Genomic DNA, 27834 nt, shown 5'->3' on the forward strand with positions numbered 1-27834 from the left:
CCAGAAAATGGTGTCACCCTGGGCACTGAAGCTTGTTAAGGGTGCCGGGTTAGGGCATGGATAGGGATATCAGGAGCAGGGACCGAATGCAGCCCTCCAGGCCTCTCTGCTGGGGCTCAGGCCGCCCCCTTTGTGCCTTTCTTGAGTGTTTTTCACTGGCTGAAAAGGTGTCTTTGGATGGAGAGGAGGTACAGTGGAGGCTGTGGGGAGTCCTCACCTCTCTCTCTCTCTCTCTCTCTCTCTCACACACACACACACACACACACACACACAATCCTCCTCTGGCCATTCTGCCTATCAGGGCCGGTGCTAGGGTTTTTTTTGCGCCCTAGGCGAGATCACCTTCTAGTGCCCCCCCCGGCCAATCATATTTCACCCGCGGGGGGTGCTGATTGGCGCACCCACCCAGCCAGCTCTTTCAGATGCTTTGCCGCTCCCCCTTCCTCCGCAACTGCCGCCAGCCATATATAGTTGGCAGGGCACACTGGCGGGACTAGCTGGGGTACCCCTCAGAGGCCAGTAAGCCCAACGCGCCAGTAAGCCCAAAGGCAAAGACGGCTTACGGGGGTGGGGGGGCAGGTTGGCCAGCGCCCCCTCCATTTTGGCGCTCTAGGCAATTGCCTAGTTCGCCTAAATGGACGCGCCGGCCCTGCTGCCGATGAACCTCTCTCTCTCTCTCGCCTTTGCACCATGGCTTACGGAAGGTGCTGTCTTGCAGAACTAGGAGCCTACCTGTCAGGACACACGCAGCGTGATACTTGAGCAGGTCTCCGAAAGGGGTACAGAAAAAGAAAGGAAAGGAAGGTACCATAAAATGGGGAGGAGAAGTGCAGTGGTGATGCAAAGGGGGGCACACTGGAGAAGGACAACAGGGGGGGTGAGGAGAGGAATGTGCCACTATCTTCTCAGGTACTGTTGCTGGGAACATGGCCCATTGTATAGCATCCTACCCAAGAGCTCAGATTATCCTATTATTATTATTATTATTATTATTATTATTATTATTACATTTGTATACCACCCTTCATCTGAAGATCTCAGTCCGTTCACAACAGAAAAATGCAAATATACAGTAAAACGAAAACAAACCAATGGCCCCCCAACATAGTTGAAGAGAAATGTTTTCTGAATCTTGTTTCTCAACCGTCTTAGATCCTTTTGCTGTTTTACAATCTGTGCGTTTCAACTTCCTGGTTCTTTTAATGCTGTTTTTAGCCTGGTAACACACCTGCTATTTACTTAGTTTTTAAATAATTGGACTGTTGTTATTTTTACTTTTTTTTTTGCTTATTCTATCTGGTTGACATCTCCATTGGAGGGGAAAGCAGGAGTGATATCTTAGAATCATCATCATCATTTTGTTTGTATGCCGCCTTTCCACAGTTTTTAAGCTCAAGGCGGCTCACAACATGACAAGCTTTACATAATTACAAAAGCCACAAGCAATAAATAAACCACATCAAGAAAATACGCAACTAAGTGGAAAACAATTTCCACACAAATCAAAATCTAAAACTGAGAATACAGCATTAATACCACAGTTTAAAATGACATAGGGAAAAAATAACAGCAATTAAAAAAACAAATAAACTAAAATCTCTGCCCAGCAGCAGCGCTTTATGGAGCCTGTCAGGCCCCGCCCTAGTGAATAATAATAATAATAATAATAATAATAATAATAATAATAACAGACTTATGTGATAAAGGATGCCCTTGATCTTTTGTAAGACCCTGGAATCAAATGAAATCATATGAAAGCAAACATAAGGAACTAGTGAATCTTGCCTAGTCCAGTTAAATTGCAATTCCTACTTGTTTATGGCACACACAATTGCCTACTTTACTTTATTTTGATGTTCGTTTTGTGAAGACAATTAAGCAATGATTTAAAAAGGATGGTCTCGAACTAGCACCCAACCTGGTGCTCGCCAGATGTTTTAGGCTGCAACCCATCAGCCCGCCATCAGAGGAGTTGTAGTCTAAAACATCTGGAGGGCACCAGGTTGGGGGAGGCTGAGGGCACTTCCTGCTCCCTCTTCTTCCAGTCAGCGCTGTCACCTTCAGCCATGAGTCATATGGATGGGATGAATCACGAAGGCGCCTGAGAGATTTACAGGTGAAACTCAAAAATTAGAATATCGTGGAAAGGTTCATTTTTTCAGTAATTCAACTTAAAAGGTGAAACTAATATATGAGAGACTCATGACATGCAAAGCGGCTATGCAAGCCTTTATTTGTGATGATTATGGTACAGCTGAGAGAACCCCAAATTACAATTTCAACTTTGGGGTTTCATCAGCTGTACACCATAATCATCAATTATAACAAACAAAGGCTTGACATATCTCGCTTTGCATGTCATGAGTCTATCTCATATATTAAACTCCAGTAGCTAATGAAAACAATTGCTTACATAAATGGACTTTCCACGATATTCTTATTTTTCGAGTTTCACCTGTGTATCTACCTCCTTGAGCTCTTTGGAGGAAAGGGAGATATAAATGTAAAAAGCGTAAGCAACACCGCAATGCCAGAGAAAAACAAACAAGACAATGGCCCTCCAAACCATGTTCAAAAGGTTTTGCTATCAAAATACAGCAGTGGTTGTGTTAGGGCTGGCTTTAGCCATTTCAGCAACTCTGAAAAGCTTTTAAAAATTCATAGAATCATAGAGTTGGAAGAGACCACAAGGGCCATCCAGTCCAACCCCTGCCAAGCAGGAAACACCATCAAAGCATTCCTGACAGATGGCTGTCAAGCCTCCGCTTAAAGACCTCCAAACAGGAGACTCCACCACACTCCTTGGCAGCAAATTCCACTGTCCACAGCTCTTACTGTCAGGAAGTTCTTCCTAATGTTTAGGTGGAATCTTCTTTCTTGTAGTTTGAATCCATTGCCCCGTGTCCGCTTCTCTGGAGCAGCAGAAAACAACCTTTCTCCCTCCTCTATATGACATCCATTTATATTTGAATATGGCTATCATGTCACCCCTTAACCTTCTCTTCTCCAGGCTAAACATACCCAGCTCCCTAAGCCGTTCCTCATAAGGCATCGTTTCCAGGCCTTTGACCATTTTGGTTGCCCTCTCTGGACACGTTCCAGCTTGTCAGTATCCTTCTTGAACTGTGGTGCCCAGAACTGGACACAGTATTCCAGGTGAGTCTGACCAGAGCGAATGCAGTGGTACTATTGATCAGATGCTATACTCCTATTGATGCAGCCCAGAACTGCATTGGCTTTTTTAGCTGCTGCATCACACTGTTGACTCATGTCAGTTTATGGTCTACCAAGACTCCTAGATCCTTTTCACATGTACTGCTCTCAAGCCAGGTGTCCCCATCCTGTATTTGTGCCTTTCATTTTTTTTGCCCAAGTGTAGTACTTTACATTTTCCCTGTTAAAATTCATTTTGTTTGCTTTGGCCCAGTTCTCTAATCCATTAAGGTCATTTGAAGTGTGATCCTGTCCTCTGGGGTATTAGCCACCCCTCCCAATTTGGTGTCATCTGCAAACTGGACCAGGATGCCCTCAAGCCCTCATCCAAGTCATTGATAAAGATGTTGAATAAGACTCAAAAATTGTGCCTCCCCGTTCTTTCCACAATGCCAACAGCCTTTTCACACTGGTCCAGTACAGCCCTGTGGCTTCTCCATGTGTCTGTCATGAATTCCTTCCGGTGCTTGAAACTGTGAAGTTGCACGTAGCTTATGGATGTTGCTCATTTGACATCCCTCCCCCCCCCCGGCCTCTGGAACAGAATGTACTTTCAGCACTAACTGGAGCTCTTACCAGCACTGCCAAGGCTTTCCTGAAGTTCTTTACAGAGCAGGTTGGCGAGTGCCAAGTCTTCACGTCAGGACTGCTGCTTTCAGTTTTATTTAGTCATCTTTTGGACTTTGGGTAGGTTGAGGCTCCCAAGACCAGATCCAACGCTGGGCACCTGCAAGCCAGATATGTTTCAAGCATCAATAATCAAGGAGTGAATGAGAGATTTTGGTTATGTTTAGAATAAGTATAAGTAAATATGAGAAGGTTCGGAAGAGACTGAAATTTTGTATATAATGAATGGTGATAGTTTAAAAATGACAGATGGAATGATGTAGAAATTAGAAAAACGAATCGTTGTATAAAGCAGTGGAAGTACATTTGGAAGAATAAGTGTGCTTTTTTTCTTTCCTTTCCCTTTCCTCTTTCCTTTCTTTTCCCCGTCTTTCTTTTCTTTCTTTTTCTTTCTTTCTTTCTTCTTCTTTTTCTTTCTTTTTTCTTTTTTCTTTCTTTCTTCTTTTCTTTTCTTGCTTTCTTTCTTTTCTTTTCTTTTCCTTTCTTTCTTTCCTTTCTTTCTTTCTTTCTTTCTTTCTTTTTTTTTCTTTTTTCTTCTTTTCTTTCTTTTTTCTTCTTTCTTTCTTTCTTTTGTTCTCCTATTTTCTATATCCCCCCCTTTTTCCCCTCTCTTAATATACTGTTTCTTTTTCCTTTTGTAACTGGAAAACTTTATAAGTTTTATAAGCTATATTAAGTGATGAATGTTTTCCCCTCATTTGGGTTTGGTTGTTGCTATTGTTCTTCATTTGTATACATTTGTATTTTAAATAATTATAATAAAGTACATTTTTTTTAAATAATGCTTCTGTCGGATAATACATGAATGCTAATGATATCATGGGGTGGGGGGGACATTTCATAGAATTGGAAGGGAGCCCGAGGATCATCTCGTCTGTCAAACAGCTCTTACACATCCAAGGTTCTTCCTGATGTTTAGTTGGAATAAGGGTGCCAACATGAATAAAATATTGGGGGTGGGGGAGGTAATCCCTGCCCCACATAATTGTTCACATGACACATTTGAATGACAATACCCATCAACTGAGGGGGGTGGGGTGGGCTGGGGCTGGTGAAATTCAGTGCAGGGATTTGAGGAGGAATGTTGGACTGCAATTTTCGAAAACTACGCTGTCTTAAAATTGGTTAGCCTCGAAAAGTGGGTTACTTGACTCAGACTTAAATAACCGAAGGGCTGTCTTTTGCATCCACAAGCGCTTGTTTAAATGTTCACTTGAAACATTTCAGGTTGTGCACCAAACATTTAATGCGTGGAGAGGCCCTTTGACTGACATCACAGTCCTGCCAATCCCTGCAAACCCGGCAGCTGCCAAATGCAGCAATATTAGCGCTGAAGCTAGCAATTCTCTTTAGGTGGAACCTGGCTGTTCTTACGTTACTCACAGAGGCATCCAACTGGGGGAAGGAATTGAACGAATTCCCCATGTTAATGTGTTATGCCGCCACGTACCCTTTTATTAATTTGCCCTTTTAAAAACTGATTGATCGATGTCCAGCAATTCCTGTTGCTGCCCCTCGGTAACAAATTGCGTGTTTACTTAGCCACATTTCCAGACTGCTGATAGTCTCTGACAGGTGCCATTAAAGAACATGTTTTTTACGAGAGTGGAACATTTTTCATGCAACGTGAATAGAGGCAAAAAGATGTATTAAAGTGTAATCATGGTGCTTGGAAGGTTCTGGCAGGAGACTGGATAGCATGTAAGGAGGACTGCATTTAATCCTGTGTTCTGAGCAGGGCATATGACTCTGAGAGGAGCAGGGCAGAATTTCTGTTTGAGGGGTTCCCCATTCACTATACCATGTGCCAAAGGTTTTCAACCTTTTTGAGTCCAAGGCTCCCTTGACCACTATCGTATTTTTCACTCCATAGGGCGCACCTCATTTTTAGAGGAGGAAACAGAAAAAAAATACTTTCCTGCTTTTCCTCCTCTAAAAGCCCTGTTTTTTTTTAGGATCAGCCAAAATTTTTGCAGCTTTTTTTGCAAAGGGAAAAACCCTGTTTTTTTGAGGAACAGCTAAAATTTTGCAGCTTTTTTGCAAAGGGGGAAAAGCAAAGAGGAAAAGCCCCCGTTTTTATGGGTTCAACTCACATTTCTGCAGCTTCTGAAGGAAAGGGAGCCTTTTTCTACTGTTTCCAGACAGATAATCTAATCAGCCAGTCACATGTCGCTGGGAAACAAACAACCTCCCTCTGCAGCACATTCGACAAAGGAGAGCGGGGCAAGAGGGCGGGGCTAAAAGGGAGCCGGGGACTCTTATCTCTCTCCCGACTCTTGCTGATCAGCTGCTGAGTGGGGTCCTTTCAACACCCCTTTTCCCTTTGTAAAATAAAAAGCAGGGTCCTCTTTGGCCCCTGGGCAATTCAGCTCCGGGACTACCATTCGCTCCATAAGATGCACAGATATTTCCATTTACTTTTTAGGAGGAAAACCGTGCGTCTTATGGAGCGAAAAATACAGTATATATTCTTACTGTGGCACCCCTGTGGGGCTCAGGAGCCCAGTTATGTCACCCCTTCCCTGCAGAGCTGGCAGCCTCTCACCCTTCTTGAAGGCCCTCTTGTGGGGTGTTCCTCAGCCTCCTCCCCTCTCCTTGGGAGTCCTCCGGGCAGCCGCTGCTTGCCCCCCCTAGTCTCTGAGCTGTCCCCCCCAAAAGGTGCATCCTCACATTGCCCCACAGGTGTCTGGGAGCTTGTAGCCAGGGCTGCTGCAACAAACAGCTGTGCAGGCCTTTGGGAGGCAAAGACGCAAGAGGGCATCAGAGGAGGGAGGGAAGGAATGAGGGACAGAGGCTAGTGTTGCCCGTGGCACCCCAGGGTGCTACGGCACCCTGTTTGAAAACCACTGCCATGTGCTAATGCCATTCTCCTCCCCGCTTCCAGCTGTGAAAACCCCCAAAGAGAGCAAATATGCATGCAATCCATTAAAAAGACATATTGATTTGATGTCAGAAAGAGTGTGTTAAGATATGCCTCTAGAATTTGAAGACAATTTTATAAAGTTCGCTTGCAAGCATTCCTTGAGTCTTTCTGCATCTGGGAACCATAAACACAAACAAATCTAAGGAATATATTTATACACAATGAAAAACCACATTCAGATTATTGTAGAAGTTACATTGCGTAGAAATTTTGGGTGGCGCTCAACACCGGGCACTATTACAATTGCCCTCAGTGGTAAACATTTCTGTTTGCCAGACAGAACAATCTCCCGTCTTGATGTTTTGGGGGTTCTCTTGACTCTTCCAAGCAGATTTTGGGGGAGGCATTGGGCATAGAGGGGGGGAGAGAGAGGCTCACTGTGCTCCTGGGAGTCCTTGCACTGGCTTCTGCCAGTACGCAAGGTTAGTTGAATCCGGCCTTGGATAACTCATTCTTTTGAGCAGCAAAATCAGAAATGAGATTATCAGGAGAAATTCTCTCCAAGATCTTATTCTGCAGGGAGAACGATAACGATCACAGCCTGACTGCTGCATTGCTTACCATAATTTACTTTTCATAAGATATGATTTAGAGAATTCTCTTTTTCCCTTCACCACTTGAAATAGGCAGAGTTAGTTAAAGATTATCATCAGCTATGATACCTTTTGGAAGCACCTCTACCAGGTTCTTACTCTAAGCGATCTTCAAACCACTTTATGCAATAATCTCAGGTCCATTACATCCAAGAAGAAAATGAAATATTTCAGATCAGGGAACAGAGATTTGAAGATCTTTTAGGTAAGCTCTCACCAAAGCTACTGCATCCCTTTTGAGTGTAGCATTATTTTGGGAAGAGTGATAAGTCTTGTCAGGAGTTGAATTAAATCCACAATTTCTGGGGGAACCCAGGAGCTTTTATTCAGTTCCACTTGAGAGACTGTAGTATGTTCAAACCATTCATTTGTCTCTGCCAGTTAGCTTGCCATCACCTTTTCCACCTTGGAAGAGCCAGTGTGGTGTAGTGGTTAAGAGCGGTAGACTCGTAATCTGGGGAACCGGGTCGTGTCTCCACTCCTCCACATGCAGCTGTGGGTGACCTTGGGCTAGTCACACTTCTCTGAAGTCTCTCAGCCCACTCACCTCACAGAGTGTTTGTTGTGGGGAGGAAGGGAAAAGGAGAATGTTAGCCGCTTTGAGACTCCTTCGGGTAGTGAAAAGCGGGATATCAAATCCAAACTCTTCTTCTACTTTTTCTTGGAAAACTGATTTGTGTTTCCATGCTGTTGCTCTTTCATCTGAATAGGTGGATTCTGCTGATGACTCATTTTTTCCTTTGCCTCTTCAATTTCTTCAGAGTGCTCTACATCCCACGGTAAAGGAGGAAAGGCAACTGTTCCTTGACAGAACATCAAGACCTGTTTTTGTTAGGATTTTGTCAACACAGTCAAATTTTTGAAGGACTTTGTGCCCAGATTACTGCCATTAAATGTATCTCAAATGTTTTCGGGCTTGTTTGTTTTTACCAAAGAGTTTGCCTCTGACTTAAACTGCCACCTTCCTCTTTCAACTCAATGACAATTTTCATATTAAAATTTTCAAAATTCGCTGTCGGAGAACAAGAAGAATCTGTGCGGCAGGTTCTCCAAAGGACCATCTTGTTTGGGACAGATTTTTCAAGGTGAACTTTGGGATGATTATTTTGCATCAATGATCGATGTTGCCTTCCCTCTTCTGGCAGTGTGAAGTTAGAACTGATCCTCCACTCCTTTCCTGGCAGCAGCGGCAGTAGAGGGCTGGAAGAACATCCTGGCACCATCTTGGATGGAAGGGGGTTGTTCGCAGTTCGAGAAAGCAAGGGCTTGTTGGCCCCTGAGAAATGGCCCTTGTGACCCAACCTACCTGGAAGTCATGGGCGTACCCGGGGGGGGGGGCAGGAGGGCAGCTGCCCCCCCCAGAAGCAAATTTTTTTTAAATGGTTATCGGCAGCCTAAAAGAAAAAAAAAAAGCTCAAGACTGATCTTTCTCCCCCCCCAAATCTCAATAAAATTGAGCTCTTGCCGAGGCAGTTGGCCACTCTGTGTGGTGTGTGTGTGTTGCGCTGGCTGTTTCCCCCTCCCTCATGCCGACAAAGAGCTGGCGTGCCTATCAGAGACCGGATCCTAGCCTGCACCCTGCTTGGTCAAATGGGGATGCAGGCTGAGACTTGGGCAGTGTCAGGGGGCGAATTCATCGTTGCCGGGATTCATCGTTGCAAGGGAGCTTGGCAACTGAGTTCCCTTGCATGGTGAGTAGTTCCTTTGCGAGGACTGAGGATCCTGGGAAACTGAGTTTTTTCAGCCATTTGGGGCTTTCTGCTTGGGGGGGGGAGTTTTTCTGTTTTTTGAAGCTGTTTTTGTTTTTGAACCTGAACGACCATGGCTTGCCCCCCCCCCCAGTTATGATCCTGGCTACGCCCCCTGCTGGAAGTGACTTTCATGGAACTGAAAGCTATTGAGTATACAGGGTGGAGCCTTGGCCTTCAGGAGCCAAGCTGTCACTTCTGGCTCCTTGTTGCTCTTTTGGGGCAGACAGGCCCTATTGATACCATCATGATGCCTACTACTGCCCCTTACGCTCCACAAGGTAGGCAATACTCAGGAGCAGTGGTGCAGCCCATAGCCCAATAAGCATGGATTTAATGGGCTTATGGATGATCCCCCTAGGATGGCTTTGTACATTATGTTAGTTGTGAAGCACACGTTAATATTGCTATGAGTTTGTGGGTGCCGGAGTCTTAATCCCTGGAGCCAGCAGATGTTAAAAGTTAAATAAGCCAGGCAGTTTCCTCTTGAGGTGAGCCATTTAGAGAGCAAAACGAAGGTGATGAGCCATCAAGAAAACCAAAGGGAGAGGACTCAGAGTTAGTTAGAAGGCAAAGGCAGAGTTTGTAGTAGATATTTTTAGAGCAAGCTGGAGAGGGGCAGGGAATGCCTGATGCTTGTTTGGATCCAGAAAAGCAAAACCCCCTCAGAGTGTTAACGCTGTGAACCCCTCCATCATCGGCTTAGGTTGTACAGTGGTACTTTTAGTTACAAACTTAATTTGTTCCGGAGGTCCATTATTAAGCTGAAACCGTTCTTATCCTGAGGCGCGCTTTCACTAATGGGGTCTCCCGCTGCGGGCGCGCCTCCAGTGCACAATTTCCGTTCGCATCCTGGGGCAAAGTTCGCAGCCAGGAGCAGCTACTTCCAGGTTAGCGGAGCTCGTAACCTGAAGCGTTTGCAACCAGAAGCAGCACTGTATGTATGTGTAAATAAACCATATATCATAAAGACACCGCAGTCACACCCTGGGTGAACATGCCTGGAACCCCTGGAATCTCGCACCGCTCAGAGATTGGGGTGGCATGCAACAATAGTTCTCTTCCACCGCCATTCCATGATGTATACCTGCCAGTGTGGTGTAGTGGTTAAGAGAGGTAGACTCGTAATCTGGGGAACCGGGTTCGCGTCTCCACTCCTCCACATGCAGCTGCTGGGTGACCTTGGGCTAGTCACACTTCTTTGAAGTCTCTCAGCCTCACTCACCTCACAGAGTGTTTGTTGTAGGGGAGGAAGGGTAAGGAGAATGTTAGCTGCTTTGAGACTCCTTCGGGTATATACACATATGAGCCGGTGTGGTGTAGTGGTTAAGAGCGGTAGACTCATAATCTGGTGAACCGGGTTAGCGTCTCCACTCCTCCACATACAGCTGCTGGGTGACCTTGGGCTAGTCACACTTCTCTGAAGTCTCTCAGCCCCGCTCACCTCACAGAGTGTTTGTTGTGGGGGAGGAAGGGAAAGGAGAATGTTAGCCACTTTGAGACTCCTTCGGGTAGTGAAAAGCGGGATATCAAATCCAAACTCCTCCTCCTCCTCCTCCTCTTCTTCTTCTGCATTCCTGATTCGTTAGAACCAAAAAAGGTCCCCCGATTAAAAGAAGAAACACAATGGGTGGAATTCGAATGGGTTGCGCTCTTCCAGTCATTCCAACTGCACAAGCATTTCAGCCGATCAACCAGAATGATCCCTGGTCTCCTTTATTCTCCCTCCATGCTGTTCCTTTTTATTTTTGGGGATGCGTTTTCCTCTTTGGGGCAACGCCTAAGTGTCCAGGCCCCTGCTGTCTGCAGCTTATAAAAGTTGACAAAATGCAGCAATGCCAATGCTGATGCTCCTTCGTGTATGAGGCCCCTCCATGTAGAAAACCCTGGGGGCAATTGCCCCCAGTGCCCCTCCCTTGCAAAGCCCCCAGTTCTGAGGATTGGGTGAGCAACTGGGGTGCAAGGAGCCGATGTCCTATTTCCAGTTATAAAATCAAGACCAGCATGCTGACTGTAAGGCCGGTGGCGGAAGCTGTTTATAGAAAAGGCAAAGATGGGAACAGAGGGCAGTAGGGTCAGAAGGAGAAGTAGTACAAATACAAAGAGAGCCAAAATGTCAATGAATGAGGGTTGATCTGAACACCCCGGGTCAATTGCTTTTCATTGTGTTGTGAGGACATCCATGCATGCTGTAACAATACAATATTATTACAATATTTTCAGCCAAAGATGGTTATTGTGGAGAAGTCCTGGAGATTTATTTAGGGACTCAGGTGGCGCCGTGGGTTAAACCACAGAGTCTAGGGCTTGCTGATCAGAAGGCCGGCGGTTCGAATCCCTGCCACGGGGTGAGCTCCCGTTGCTCGGTCCCAGCTCCTGCCCACCTAGCAGTTCGAAAGCACGTCCAAAGTGCAAGTAGATAAATAGGTACCGCTCTGGCAGGAAGGTAAACAGCGTTTCCGTGCACTGCTCTGGTTCGCCAGAAGCGGCTTTGTCATGCTGGCCACATGACCCGGAAGCTGTCTGCGGACAAATGCCGGCTCCCTCGGCCTATAGAGTGAGATGAGAGCCACAACCCCAGAGTTGGACACGACTGGACCTGATGGTCAGGGGTCCCTTTACCTTTACCTTTACTCTCCCATTTTATCTTGTTATTGTTGTAGGACAGTAGCCTGCAGGTGTGCATAAATTGCAAAAAGTTAGCGAGTAAATTTTTTTTTTGCTTTTGCTACTAACCAGAACTCACGTGCCAACGCTTAGAAAAACCGAGAGGTGAATCTCTGCAAGTAGCTTTTATCCTCTTTCCTGCATTTGCAGATTGATTAGCTGCAGTTTAGGTTTGGGAAGGTAGGCCATAAAATCAAGTGGCTGCATGGCTGAACTGTGATGCTATGACTCTGCTTTTCCGGCACTTAAAATAAATGCGGCTCCTTAATGTTGCCTTAATGTGACTTTATGGGTATACGCTGTCCCAGAATATAGGAGCACAGTCTCCTTCTCTCTCTCTCTGCGATGCAGAGGACATTGGAAACTGAATGCAAGCTACAAATCAGGCAGACGGGAGCACCTGCATTTCTTGGGATGTTGGGATTTCCTGAGATGTTTTAAGTATGTTGTTCAGTCGTTCAGTGATGTCCGACTCTTCGTGAACCCATGGACCAGAGCACGCCAGGCACGCCTATCCTTCACTGCCTCTCGCAGTTTGGCCAAACTCACGCCAGTCACTTCGAGAACACTGTCCAACCATCTCGTCCTCTGTCGTCCCCTTCTCCTTGTGCCCACCATCTTTCCCAACATCAGGGTCTTTTCCAGGGAGTCTTCTCTTCTCATGAGGTGGCCAAAGTACTGGAGTGTCCTTCTAGTGAGCACTCAGGGCTGATTTCTTTAAGAATGGATAGGTTTGATCTTCTTGCAGTCCATGGGACTCTCAAGAGTCTCCTCCAGCACCATAATTCAAAATTTAAGTATACATCTGAAGTATACATCTGAAAAATGTATACATCTGAAAAATAACCAAAAGGAGCTGTGGGAGCCTTTTTGCAGTCACCTGCTGGTTGGAGTACAAATATGCTGCTGGTAAACATTGCAGTGTACCAAATGTTTTGCTGTTACTTGCTAGAGCAGTTTGTACTTCCTTGCAACTTTGTGGAGCGCACAAGAGACCCCGCAATTAAGAGATGGCATCCTTGAATTCCAAGGGCATAAACATCTACTGCACAGGATTGGGACTCTGCCGATGATGTTCACATTGTCATGCTGGCATGCTGTTGCTGCACTCCCTCCCGAGACTGTTACCTGTCTTGGGCACTGATTCGCAGCACAGCTTTTAACACTGCCTTATAGTGGCGCTGTGGGTTAAACCACAGAGCCTAGGGCTTGCTGATCAGAAGGTTGGCAGTTTGAATCCCTGCAAGCTCCCGTTGCTCGGTCCCAGCTCCTGCCCACCTATCAGTTTGAAAGCACGTCAAAGTGCAAGTAGATAAATAGGTACCGCTCCGGCGGGAAGATAAACAGCGTTTCCGTGCGCTGCTCAGGTTCGCCAGAAGCGGCTTAGTCATGCTGGCCACATGACCTGGAAGCTGTACGCTGGCTCCCTCGGCCAGTAACACCGCAACCCCAGAGTCGGATATGACTGGACCGAATGGTCAGGGGTCCCTTTACCTTTACAGACCATTAGGTCCCCACTCACATGCAGGGGGACAATATCTCATCGAGGACACATTTCCTTCCTCACTTTCCCCTATACACAGTATTATTGGCGCATGTGAGACCCCATCATTCTAAATTAATTCTGTATTCATCACCCCAGCTATAATTTATTTATTTAGCCGTAATTAATTTAGACTTAATGTGGATGAAATATGTACTGTCCTTGTGGGGGCAACCGCACGGCCCACGTAGGCTTTAGTTAAAAGGACCATTAAAACCAACCCTTCCAGCGATCCATTAGTCCAGTCTCTCTCCAGTGAAGAAGATTAAGCCCTGCTGTGTGAAATGTCATGCATAATTGGGTCGATTGCTCCTTTAAACTCTGCCCCTTCGTCCACATCCCTTTCTCTTCATTTTGAGTACTTATCTTCTTCAGAAGATCTCTTGGCCTCCCTTGCTCAGAATAGTGACTCACTCCGTCCTGGTTTTCTGCTGCAGGCAGAGCTGTGTGCATCCCACCCTTAAAATAAAAATTGGTGCCCAGGTAATCCATCCTCTATACCAGGGGTGGCCAACTCCCAGGAGACTGTGATCTACTTACAGAGTTAAAAACTGGCAGTGATCTACCCTCTTTTGGGGGGTTCAGGTCAAAGTTGTTGAGCTTTTTGGGGGAGGAGGAAAATACCGTTTTTTAGGCATTCAGGTGAAATATGTTGTTGAGCTTTTTTTAGGGAGAAAGAAATCCCTGGTTTTTTGGGGTCCAGGGCAAAAAAAAATTGAGCTTTTTTAGTTTTGGGGGGAATTGAGCTTCTTTGGGGGAGCCGGTGATCTACCAGTGATCTACCACAGACGTCCAGTGATCTACCGGTAGATCACGATCTACCTGTTGGACGTGCCTGCTCTATACGACCAAGAAAAGCTGCATGCACTGTGCCAATCTGCATTGGGTTTTTTTAAATACCTAATTTATTCTAGTTTTGCTGGTCCTTGGAAGGGGAAAATTTCCTATACACGGCCCTGAAACCTTGCCTTCTACCTCTCAAAAGCAGATATAGGAATGTCTCTGGCTTCTGAGATTTCAGCAGGCATTACTCATACACTCTAGGTTAGCTCTCAAGAGTCATACAGGTGAAACTCGAAAAATTAGAGTATCGTGGAAAAGTCCATTTATGTAAGCAATTGTTTTCATTAGCTACTGGAGTTTAATATATGAGATAGACTCATGACATGCAAAGCGAGGTACAGGTGAAACTCAAAAAATTAGAATATCGTGGAAAGGTCCGTTTCTTTCAGTAATTCAACTTAAAAGGTGAAACTAATACACGAGATAGACCCATGACATGCAAATCGAGGTATGTCAAGCATTTATTTATTATAATTGTGATGATTATGGCGTACAGCTGATGGGAACCCCAAATTCACAATTTCAGCTTTGGGGTTTTCATCAGCTGTGCGCCATAATCATCACAATTATAACAAGCAAAGGCTTGACATATCTCGCTTTGCATGTCATGAGTCTATCTCATATATTAAACTCCAGTAGCTAATGAAAACAATTGCTTACATAAATGGACTTTTCCATGATATTTTAATTTTTCGAGTTTCACCTGTATGTCAAGCCTTTGCTTGCTATAATTGTGATGATTATGGCGCGCAGCTGACGAAAACCCCAAAGTTGAAATTGTTAATTTGGGGTTCTCATCAGCTGTAACGCCATAATCATCACAATTACAACAAATAAAGGCTTGACATATCTCGCTTTGCATGTCATGAGTCTATCTCTTATATTAGTTTCACCTTTTAAGTTGAATTGTTGTAACCTGGAATAGATATATAATCTCACCTTTGCTTTATTCTGTATGCTTATGCGTTAAGACTGTCCCTTGTAAGGAATGCTTCTTACAAAGAGTTTGTGGGTTACAGCTGAGCCAAGCAGAAATATCTAGCTAGGCAGACTGACCACAGAAGATAAGTTATGTCATGGGTCCTATGTCCCCAAGTGAGTCAGGATGTTGGGAGAAAGAGGATGTCTGCAGAATGTCCTGGGTGTTTGAGATACATATATAGAGTTTTACCAAATGACATAATGAGATCTATATGCTTACCAAGCTGAAAGAATGACCCAACGAAAGGAGAGTTCACAGGGGCAGAAGGTTGTTACAAGAAAGCAGAAGGGAATCTCCTTGTCTCAGCTAACTAGGGTGAAGTTCAGAGAGTCTTCTGGGGACAAGAGGGTTGGATTTCTGGGTTGCTGTCATACACTCATTGGCTTGATGCTTAAGGCAAGGCATGAATATGTAACGTTTGAAGGACCTATAAAAACCTTTGGATACCTGTGATTGATGTCCAGTCTTTTGGAGATGACTCCCTGGACCTATTGCTCAGCAATAAAACGCTTACTCTTGATTTCTCCTAAATCCAGTGTTTGGCATTTATTTTAAGAACTAAGGTTCCCGGAACGATATAATAGAATTACTGAAAGAAACGAACCTTTCCACGATATTCTAATTTTTCGAGTTTCACCTGTATGAGCGGAAAATTGTGTTCAGCTGAAATCTGTGCCTAATGCTACTTTCTGTGCTTTTTTCCCTGCACCAAGTACAGTATATATACCGGTATATCGCTCTGGTTATAGGCGTAGTCTCTTGTTCTTCTCCTTTGCAGGCGTTTTGGTACAAAATGTACAGCGTGCCAGCAGGGGATTCCACCCACGCAGGTGGTCAGGAAAGCCCAGGACTTCGTCTATCACCTGCACTGTTTTGCCTGCATCATCTGCAATCGACAATTGGCCACAGGCGATGAGTTTTACCTCATGGAAGACGGACGCCTGGTGTGCAAGGAAGACTATGAGACAGCCAAGCAGAACGGTAGGGATTCACCAAACATGCCGGGCAAGATACAGTTGCTTCTGGACAGACAGGAGAGCTTGTGTGAATTAGGGGGGAAAAATTGGTTCTTTTTCTTTCAGGTTAACATCAGTGGTGGCCAGGGTGGGGGTGCAGGAAGGCAAAGGATATTTCTAGGTTGGCAAGGTATGAAAGAAAATTATGTTAACGATAGGAGTCCAGCAGTGGGGGGGGGGGCAAGCTCCTTATTTGGGGGCACTTGCCCCCCTTTTCTCCTCTGGCACCACCCAGTGTTGGCATTAAGTACATGCGAGCAGGAAAGGTAGCAAGCCTGTTTATGGGAAATGACATTTGGGATTTGTTTGCAAGGCAGGGATTGAGCCCTCTGGGGACCTGGGATCCAATCCTGGCACACGGATAATAATAATAATAATAATAATAATAATAATAATAATAATAATAATAATAATTTATTTGTACCCCGCCCATCTGGCTGGGTCTCCCCAGCCACTCTGGGCGGCTTCCACCAAACATTAAAATACATTTAAAATATCACAGTTTAAAAACTTCCCTAAACAGGGCTGCCTTCAGGTATTTTCTGAATGTCAGGTAGTTGTTTATCTCCTTGACCTGTGATGGGAGGGCGTTCCACAGGGCGGGCGCCACTACCGAGAAGGCCCTCTGCCTGGTTCCCTGTAACCTCACTTCTCGCAGCGAGGGAACCGCCAGAAGGCCCTCAGCGCTGGATCTCAGTGTCTGGGCTGAACGATGGGGGTGGAGACGCTCCTTCAGGTATACAGGACCGAGGCAGTTTAGGGCTTTAAAGGTCAGCACCAACACTTTGAATTGTGCTCGGAAACGTACTGGGAGCCAATGTAGATCTCTCAGGACCGGTGTTATGTGGTCCCGGCAGCCACTCCCAGTCACCAGTCTAGCTGCCACATTCTGGATTAATTGCAGTTTCCGGGTCACCTTCAAAGGTAGTCCCACGTAGAGCGCATAGATACGCGCATGGTACATCAGTTCTGCCCAGCCTCATTTGCAAGTGTGCCGTGAACGGAACTGAAACCAAATGCCGGCACCGCCCTAGGATGTACACCTGCAGGTCGCTGTACCGTGGGGTGGCTTGCCTGAGCTGGGGAATGGAGAGTCGTGCCATGACCGGTGGGCTCTCCTGCTCTTCTCCAGTCGTGTCACCCCTCCTGCTGCCTCTGGCCACTTGGATGGTTGTTGCCCGAACGTTGCAGGCTGTCTCCTTCTGCTGCGCAAGGTCTGGAGCAAAGTGCTGCTGCGTCCCAGCTCAAAACTCCATACTCCAGACACAAAGCCTGGCATTGTTTCTTGGGGAGATTTCTATGTCTCGGGAAAGGAGGAATGCCTTGGATGAACAGTGTTAAGAGATAGGAAGGGCATGGCCAGGTGGCAGCTAAGCCTGGAAGCCGAACTTTGCAGTTTGTAGCTTTCCCATTTGAATGATGTACCTGCCTTCAGGGGCGTAGCAAGCCTCTGCGCTGCTGGGGGCGGCGGCGGCGCAGAGGCACCCCCCTGGGGGAGGGGCACGACGCGTGCGCCGTGCCGTCGTCGTGGCGTCACATGGATGCCGCTGAAAGGGGGAATTTCCCCCTTTCCACGGCTTTTTTCGGCGGGGGGTGGGCCAGCGAGGAGGGGGGTGTCATGCCAGTGACAAGTGTGACGCCCCTTCTTCGCTGGCCTGTCCCCCCCGCCGAAAAAAGTGACGGAAAGGGGAAAAAGTGAAGCAGAGCAGGCGCTTGAATGTGCCTGCTCTGCTTTGCTTTCCCCCCGTCCCAGCAGTTTTTTTCGGTGGGGGGTGGGCCAGCGAGGAGGGGGTGTCATGCCAGTGACAAACGTGACGGCCCCTCCTCGCTGGCCCGCCCCTCGCGCTGAAAAATAGCCGCTGGAAGGGGGAAAAGGCGACATGCCCCCGTTCGGGGCCCACCCGGCAGGGCGGGGGGGGGGCGGTCAAAGTGTCACCCCCCTCCCCTGGAACTCGGGGCAGCCCGCCCCCCCACCCGCCCTTGCTACGCCCCTGCTTGCCTCCCTTGGATTTTAAGGGCTGTCCTACTGAAACCATGTCCTCTTCCTTTTCTCGAGATTTAATGTACCTCACCAAACCTCCTCCTGAAGTTCTGTGCACACAAAACATCTTTTTCCTTATCGCAGAAAGAGTTGCAATGGATGGGGCATATCAATTACCGAGCGAACACACATCCTACTGGAATGGACAGTGTTACCTGCAAAAATACAGGTGCAGGGAAATGGGGAAAGGCAGCCAGAACCTGCCCATTTCACTAGGCCTGAACAATGGCCTGGCTCTGTCCTGCCACCCTAGGATCTCCACCTCTTTCCCAACACATTGTTTTCTCTCTTGCTGTTAGCCTCCCCAGCCTGAATCTCTTTGCATAACATCATCCTTGGCACATCCTCAGCTTTGGCAAAACGGCTGTGCCAGGGTGCATGGAAGCAAGGAGCAGGGGCAGGTCTTGAGCATCTAATTGTTCAGTTCCTCCCTCAAGCTCCCGGAACTGGGCCAAATTATTTGGTTTTTATTCCCCACAAATGTATCCCCCCCCAAAAGAACCTTCTATTCCCGGGGGATTGGTGAGCAACAGAGGGATGCATGCCATCTATTTTCTGTTTAAGATGCTGTGCATGAAGGAACACTAAGAGCCAAAACATCCCCCCCAGGCTCAGTTCTGTTTGAGGCAACAGAGTTGTATCTTACACATCAGCTTAATCTGGCCCTTAACCCAAAGAGTCTCCCATTTTTCATCCCGAGGTCTAAAATGCCAATATTTACTGTAGGTGAAAAACCCAGAATTGGGGGGTGGGTTGAGGCAAGCGAGACAGAAAGAGGCTATAGATCACCAAACACTAATGAATCCACAGAGACTGCCAAACAGTGCCTGACTGAAATTAAAACTGAACTGGTCTTTAATGGATTTCATGTTGACAAGCCCTGACTTCTCATTAATTAAGGACTCTATTTTGACCTAATCAATTTAGCTAGGGTGATGCAATGCCTATTTGTGCTAAGGGGATTGGTTTGGGGGGGCAGGGCTAAAAAGATCATAGATTGAATATTGCTCAATTTCTATTATTGACTCAGCGTTATCGATGGCTACAGTGTCATAAAGTTTTGCAGCCCAAGGAGCTGCAAAGCAAGAGATGAGGAATTCCAAGGCATGGACCAAACAGGATCGCTGAACTGTCTATATATGAAGGAAGGGGAGATTGTGCTTCTATAGCAATACATTTTGTTATCAGAGTAGGTAGCATACTTCCGTGAAGCATATTTGAATTTGTGGCTTTGGCAGTCACGCTTCTTCCAGAATGTGCACTCTGTCCTTCAAGAAAAGAAAAACGCTGCCGTTAGAATGGCTGCTAAGTAGCAACCCATTGCGAGAGTTCAGAAATAAAAACAGGCATTTTTTTACCCATTTCAGCCTGGCAACTTCAACCAGAGAGTATACTCACACTAGCATTTTTACTGATCTGATGATAGGGGCTGTTGCTGCTCTCCTTGAAATTCATAGGCAATTATCTGAGACTAAATCAGATTTGGAGTAAGTTTATACAATTTTCAAATTATACATTTGTTTTAACTGCAGAGAATTGCGCGTGCTGCTGCTTGCAGATTCAACTGACAGTGAGATCCACGATTTCCAGTTGAAGTGTTACTTAATTATAGAATCAAAAGCACAAGGTAGTGAGATGATAACAAACAAGGTTATTTGTGCACTTCTGCAAGCTGTGCAATCAAAATGGCTCTAAATTGCCACTCAATAGCGTCAACCTATTGTTAAAAGAGAAAGTGAAGGCTGGTTTTACCTTGATCTCATTCCTGAGACAGCTTCCACTTTCAAAACTCACTGCACACATATACCTAGATTCTGCCTAAGCTTCCGTTTCATGCTCCGTGTGCCAAAATAAAAGGAAACTGTTCTGTTACAGACGATTCAGAAGCTGGAGCTAAGAGGCCTCGAACCACCATCACAGCCAAACAGTTGGAAACATTAAAAAATGCCTATAAAAACTCCCCCAAACCGGCGAGGCATGTGCGGGAGCAGCTGTCTTCTGAAACTGGATTGGACATGCGGGTTGTACAGGTGAGCCAAATGGCACAATGCAGGTGCTGTCCTCAAGTAACTGATTGATCTACAGCATTAATTACTTGCCAGGTGGCATTAGCTGAGCCCATGCAGGAGAAGTTTGTGTGTGCAAGCAGGAGGCAGGAGAAGTCCCTTTACCTGTGGGTTAAAATTCCATGAACCTGCTATGGACCTCAGATGCAGAAACGGAATGAAAGAAATGTATATATAATTTTAGGGCTTTTATAAAGATCTGTTGTGGAAGAAGGAATATCAGCTGTTGCAGCTTGTCAAGCAGGAGTGGGGAAATTTGCAAATCCCACCTATACGATCCGGTACCTTTTACTAATCCTCTTGTTAGTTTGGTGTAGTGGTTAAGAGTGGCAGACTCGTAATCTGGGGAACCGGGTTCGCGTCTCCGCTCCTCCACATGCAGCTGCTGGGTGACCTTGGGCTAGTCACACTTCTCTGAAGTCTCTCGGCCCCACTCACCTCACAGAGTGTTTGTTGTGGGGGAGGAAGGGAAAGGAGAATGTTAGCCGCTTTGAGACTCCTTCGGGTAGTGAAAAGCGGGATATCAAATCCAAACTCTTCTTCTTCTTCTTCTCCTCTCCTCTTTTTCATCTGGTCACGTTCAGAGAAGGTGCAGAAACCAGCACCAGTTCAAACATATGCAGAGGTAGCTTTGGATGTGACATTAATTGCAAGGCCGGTGAATCCTCCGATGGTTAGACACAACAGTAAAATAGGGATGTCAAAAGCAGCTCCAAGGCTTTCCTCTTAGCATGTGCTCCTGTGTTAACTCTCACCCATCCTCCAAGGGAAAGATTTCATACTAACCGTATCAACTGAGCATGTGTAAGGCTTGTATTGTCATGGAGCACCTCTTCAGGTAAACTAGGAGCTGCTTCTGTTTGTGCCACACTGCACTGTGGATCGTCTGGTTTGGCAGGAATGTTGTTTATCTATGAAATTTATTTTATGCCCTTCAAGGATCACAGGCTGGTTTACAACACAAAAGCACAAAAGTACATAACAGAGTAATACCCCAGATATTAATAACCCCAGATATTAATCTGCCTTGGGATTTTTTAACCCCAGATATTAATCTGCCTTGGGATTTTTTAAGGGAGGAGTTGCTGCAATCCCATTAATAATGGGAATAATTTACATTGGGGAACTATTTTATCTTTTTACATTTTTTTGCAAACCACAAAAGAAACACAACTGCAGATAATATTTTTAGGAATGCAGAAACAAGCTGAGAAAGTCACATAATCGAGGCTCTAATAGAGGGAAGAAAACAGATGCATAGGCTTCTCTCCCTCCAGCAGCCATTGTACCCTCCAGCAGCCATTGCAAACTCTTCTGAACTTTTCCACCTATTGGTCATCACACCAGATGACCATGGAACTATGAACTTGTGTCTGAGTTTGCTTGCTTCTTCCTCCCTCTCACACCATTTTCATTTTGTATGTCCTGTCCATTTTTCTGTAGTTATCTATATGCAACTCTGGGAGCCTTTTCTTTGGCTTTAGGGTAGAAATGCTACAAATAACAAACCAACGTATCTATGGCAGAAGTAGGGCTTGAATTCAGATGCAGGAGATCAAATTGCTGCTCTCTGTCCATTGAACCCACACTAGAGTTCTCTGCTTGGATGGATTCTCAAGCCACCACCAATGCACGTCTTTTTTTCCTCCTTTATCTTCTACGGCTCCAGGTCTGGTTTCAAAACAGAAGAGCCAAAGAGAAACGTCTGAAGAAAGATGCTGGGCGTCACCGCTGGGGCCAGTTCTACAAGAGCGTTAAGAGGAATCGAGGAGGCAGCAAACATGAAAAGGAGAGCTCTGCAGAGGACTGTGGGGTTAGTGATAGTGAGCTGAGCTTCAGAGGTAGGCATGGGGGAAGAGCAGAGACTGGGGGAAGGCTTAGCCTTAGGGCTATCGTCCACAGGACAATGCAAACTTGCTCTACAAGGCAGATTGAGCCATAGGCTCATATAATTGTGCTTAAAGTTGCCCTTGCTAGGGATGGAGAGCTTTTTTCAGACTGAGGGCAACCTTCTGCGTGCTGGTGTTGGGCAGGGCAGGAGAAAAAAGCAAGCCATAGGATTTCTCCACATATAAATACTTCCATCCATTTACGTAAGAGGCATTATCGAGACAAAATTGCTTCAGGGAAGCACAGAGCAGAGCCAATGCGAGTCCTGGAGGGCTGCAGAGAGCCAGTGTGGTGTAGTGGTTAAGAGCGGTGGACTCATAATCTGGTGAACCGGGTTCGCGTCTCCGCTCCTCCACATGCAGCTGCTGGGTGACCTTGGGCTAGTCACACTTCTCTGAAGTCTCTCAGCCCCACTCACCTCACAGAGTGTTTGTTGTGGGGAAGGAAGGGAAAGGAGAATGTTAGCCGCTATGAGACTCCTTCGGGTAGTGATAAAGCGGGATATCAAATCCAAACTCCTCCTTCCTTCCTGCAGTCAGACACCAGCCCTGAGGTTCCCCACCCTTGTTTTCGTCTGTGTTGGCTACAAAAGCAGTGGCATGGAAGGAGGCTTGGGATTTCCCCTCTTCGATGTAGAATCTCCCATACAGAAGCATTGTACATTGGCCACCCAAAGGAATGGGTTGCATGGGGGGTGGGTATTCCTATCTAGGCATATGCCGCAGTCCAAATGCAACATCCTACATGCAGCGGAGAGGGCAGCAAATCCAACCTTTGCTTTCATGCCCTCACTGTGTGCAGCCTGCCCAATTCAAACGACAAATTGAACTTCTGAATTGTTTTTTATAATGAAGTTCTCCGATGGAAGTTGAATTTGCCGTTTGTTTTTGCGACAAACCCCCCCCCCCAACAACCAGTTTGCTATATGCAGCATAGTCTTTGACTGACTGGAGAATGGCTGGGTAAACCATCCCACAGGTGCCACATTTCCAATTTTGGTGAGTAAACTTGGAGCATCTGGTATCACCATTGGATTTTTAGTATCAAAGAGATATAAGGTCCAGTACCCAGAGAGAATTATTAGTGGGAGCTGCAAGGCAGAGGAGGCCGCTACATGTGGCAGTGGGACCTGCAAAATGGTGCCGTGTGGAGTGCTCCTGTTCAGGACTGAATGGGCGGCATGTGACCCTCCCACCCCAAACATTTCTGTGCAGATATCCCATGAGAGAACACTTCTCATTGGCTTTTCACAGGGATTCTTCTCACATTAAAAGCACCCGTGTTCTTAACAGGATTCAAAATCATTAGCCAAAACAGGTTGGAAACAAAATATGCTTCCCTCTCTTAAGGGGACATGGGTGGTGCTGTGGTCTAAACCACTGAGCCTAGGGCCTGTCGATCACAAGGTTGGCGGTTCGAATCCCCGCGATGGGGTGAGCTCCCGTTGCTCGGACCCAGCTCCTGCCAACCTAGCAGTTTGAAAGCATGTCAAAGTGCAAGTAGATAAATAGGTACCGCTCTGGCGGAAAGGTAAACGGCGTTTCTGTGCGCTGCTCTGGTTTCGCCAGAAGCGGCTTAGTCATGCTGGCCACATGACCCGGAAAAACTGTCTGTGGACAAACGCTGACTCCCTTTGGCCTATAGAGCGAGGTGAGCGCCGCAACCCCAGACTCGTCCACAACTGGACTTAACGGTCAGGGGTCCCTTTACCTTTACCTTAAGAATGCCTAAACATTTGCTCAGAAGGCAACTGTTTGGACAGCTAATTTACAGCCTCCTCATAAGCTAAATTCCACAGGCATTTCTACTGCACAGATTGTAAATTTATCATACATTTGAGTTTTCTTGTATGCTGCTTAAGTGTCCTGTCCCCCCCCCCAAATTAAGCTGTTTAGAAATGGATTCAAATAAAAAAGTAAGTTATTGAATTGCTCCAGTCCACAGTTTAAAATCCTGCCAAGCTGCTGTTGGGTGGTGTAGTGGAGGGCTGAATCAGTGCTTCACTGCAGAACTGCAGTCTTGAAAGTGCTCTGCGCATTCAACCCCAAACTATTGGCTCAGTGAGGAAACTTGCCTCCACAGTCCTTTTAGAAACCTACTTTTGCACTTGTGGGGCCCTGAGCTAGACCGAGGGTATGTTGAGAATTGTAGCCTGAATTACCTGCTTCAAACATCTCATCCCCATTATTTAAGACTAAATAAGATTTTTTTCAAATATAAAAAATAACCATCAACAACATGTGTAACCAATCATAAAAAGAGGGAAAAAAGGAGAGCCAGACCAACACACCAAGTAACACATATTTTTACTCTCTTATTATAAAAAGCGTTTCCATACTGCTATTATCATAAAATCTAAGGGTGGTGTACAGCAATAATTCGTAAAAGCACCATTCGAACAATACAGTTAATTATTAAAGAGGCAGGCATTAATCCTAATGATAAATAAATAGCAGCTGCAAAGGCCTGTTGGCATAAAAAGGGCTTGAAGAGATGCTTGGAAGTCAACAAGGAGGCTTGCTGTCTAATCTCTACAGGAAAAGTGTTCCGCAGCATGAGGCTGACTAAATGCCTCAAGTCTCTTAACATAACAAGCAGCGCTTTTCCAGATGATTGAGCTGGGATATAAGGAATCCTTAAGATATCCAGGACCCAAGTTGCTCCGGGCTTTGTGCATTGCCATGAGAATCTTGAATCTTTGAAGACTGAAATCTTATACTGTTACCTGGGAATAAACCCCAATGAATTGAATAGGACTCATGTCTTGGTACACACAAATAGAACTTTATTGCATAAAATCTGGCAGAATTAAGAGAGATTCACAGATATGCAACACCATATAAACTTGATTGCCTTTCCTAAAGCCAGATCCAATTTAATTCAACTTTCTCCCTGTTTTAAGGTTTGGATTTTTTCCTTCCTTTTAAATGTGTAGAAAGGTGTCTCTGTGTGTGCATGGATGGAAGGGCCTTCTGCTGGCACAATGACACGTCACCTTCCTCTTCGTCCCCACAAATCTCCTCCTGAGGGTTGGGGACCCTTTGAACAGATCTGGGAGAGTGCATTTCCCATAAGTCTGCTTGTGAAATGTTAGATCCCACTGAAAGTTTTGTGTGGTGTTCTGTGTGCATTTTTTTAATGTGGTGTTGTGCACCCTCATTAAAAACAGTGATGCCACAAGATGGGTCTGTTCAGTTGTGGCTGATGAAAAGGTAGAATCTTAAAAACAAGCACCAGCTGAAAAACTAAGCCCCTGTAAGTCTCACTGATGACAATGGCAGGGTGTGTGTCAGGGGCGTTCTTAGCCCCTTGGCTGCCGGGGGCGGGAAGCCAAGAGACACCCCTGGGGGGCGGGGCGTGCGTGCGTCATGACGTCATGACGCATGCGATGCCCCGCCCCCGGGGGTGCCGGGCGGCGGATTCAGGAGTCTTTGCGCGCTGCAAAAACTCCTGAAGAAGCCTCCGCCCGGCGGCAGCACCCCTTCTTGCCGCGGCTGCTCGTGCCTGCGGGAGCAGCCGCGGCAGCGCAAGTCAGGGCAGGGAGAGGGACGGGCCACCTCGCTGACCCGCCCCTTGCTTCCATGCCGAGCTGCGCCGCTGCAGGGGGGGGCTATTTTCGGCGCTGCTGGGGCGGAGCCGCAGGGGCGGCCAGCGAGGGGGTGACACCCCTCCTCGCTGGCCGCCCCTGCAGCTCCCCCCCCCGCAGTGCCGAAAATAACCCATTTTTTTTTTAAAAAAATTAAAAGTAAAAAATCCCAGTGGGCGGGGCTGGCCCCCCATGTGTCACCCCAACAGGGGTGCTGCCCAGGGGCCCCCCGCCCCCTCCGCCCCCCCTGCAACGCCCCTGGTGTGTGTGTTTTGCCTAGGTTTAACTCTGCCACTGAAATAAACTGGACTTAAGCCCTTTATGTTTGGCTGACTAATGCCCTTAAATACACAAGGATATGTGCTGAATCAGCAAGCGGCCAGAAATAAGTTGATGAGAGATTAACCAAGTAGTCAAATAATAATATGTGAGAAAGAAATGGTAGTTTAAAATTAAGTCAAAATAGTAAATGTATTTTTAGAAAACAAACAGACCACAACAACGACCATTTCCCACACAGGTACAATAGGGCTTTTTTTGTTACGGTTTGGCTTTTGATGCCACTATAGACCTTTCAATGACACTGATGAATTTTGCAATGTAAATATCTCTTTGAGAATTTCAGAAATGCTGTTTGTCAGAGCATTTAAAACATGCCCGTCTTTCATCATCTGCACTGCTTTGGTTAGTCTTTTCCAGAAGTGGGGCACTGGAGCATGTATGAGGCTTCTCAGTCTTTGGATTGTCAGAACTTCAAAACTGCCACAACAAGAAGAAAGGGAAATCAGTTAATGTAGGTCTACAGCCAGTTGGGGTGGGGCTGATCCTGCTTCAGTGATGGAAAAGATACTTAAGCCATGATGCGGCAGAAGTGTGCTTGAAAAAGCATTAAAAATAAGGTCACAAAAGTTACTAGCCTGTGCCAACATTTACTAGTCTGCTAGGTGCTGAAGAGGAGACAGAGTTCCGCCCTGCATGTGGGTTTCTATGCTGTCCCACTTTTCTTACAATTCTCTGTCGCCTACAGCTACCAGACAGGTGGTTAGATACAAGGCTAGTTTAAATCCATTGGCATCAATGAATGGACGGTTGGCTGTCATGGATGAGCCTGCCAATTGGATAGATTACCTGCGTTCTTCTTTCTTCCTTTCATGGCAAATGTATGCAGTGACCCTTATTGCTGCTGCACTTAAAATGCTGTTTTCCTTGCTTTGTTTACAGAAGACCAAATCCTCTCGGAGCTTGGCCACAACAACAGAATTTATAACAATGCTGGTGAGGTGGCTAGTGGACAGCTAATGAACGGTACTTTCTCAATGGATGGGACTGGACAATCGTATCAGGACTTGAGGGATGGAAGCCCCTACGGAATCCCACAGTCTCCCGCTTCAATATCATCCCTTCCATCACACACTCCGTTGCTAAATGGCCTGGATTACACAATGGACAATAATTTAGGAATAATGGCACACGGAGGGCAGGGGGTGAGTCAGACACTCAGAGCTATGGCGGGAGGCCCAACCTCTGATATTTCTACTGGAAGCAGCGTTGGTTATCCAGACTTTCCAACAAGCCCTGCCTCTTGGCTTGATGAAATGGATCATCCTCCTTTTTAAAATTTCACGCTCCCTTCAATTTTGCCATATTCCCCACTTGCTCTCTGGGGCCTGAAAGCATACTAAAAAAAAAACGGCCACTGAGGGACGGCAATCAGACTTCAAGGATCACAGGCGTGCCATTCCGAGAACATTTCCATCATTTTAGAATGGGAATCCACTATTTGTTTCCTGTAGAGCTGAAAGAAAACATGGTATTAAGATATATATTTGCTTTCTGTCTGAAAGAGTGGGACATAGGAGGCACTGCTCCTGAACAGAGCACATTGGTGTGTATAGTATTTGTATGACTTTAGGGGTGCCAGCTGTAGTAAATAAGAGTTTATTGACTCTTCCCATAGAGCTCTGCTGTTGAGTGCAACACTAGCACATGTTGAAATGACTAAACATTTTGCCCTTTGGCAGCTCCACATCAGTTCTCATGTGGCATGGCCACCGCCCTTCATTTGCTCACCTCTAGTCAACCAATGGAAATGCAAC

General features: G+C 46.2%; 1 protein-coding gene across 1 annotated transcript in view; it reads left to right on the top strand.

Moving 5' to 3' along the window:
* Positions 1 to 27422, top strand: part of LHX4 (LIM homeobox 4) — a 40599-nt gene extending 13177 nt beyond the window's left edge. The window contains exons 2-5 of the mRNA XM_033151075.1: positions 15918 to 16120; positions 20072 to 20226; positions 21932 to 22103; positions 26960 to 27422. Coding sequence (XP_033006966.1) covers positions 15918 to 16120; positions 20072 to 20226; positions 21932 to 22103; positions 26960 to 27354 — 925 coding nt within the window. The 3' untranslated portion in view covers positions 27355 to 27422. The remainder of the gene's footprint in view (positions 1 to 15917; positions 16121 to 20071; positions 20227 to 21931; positions 22104 to 26959) is intronic.
* Positions 27423 to 27834: the final 412 nt, after the last annotated feature.

This window comes from Lacerta agilis, chromosome 6 (genome assembly GCF_009819535.1).
Source record: "Lacerta agilis isolate rLacAgi1 chromosome 6, rLacAgi1.pri, whole genome shotgun sequence".
Lineage (NCBI taxonomy): Eukaryota > Metazoa > Chordata > Lepidosauria > Squamata > Lacertidae > Lacerta > Lacerta agilis.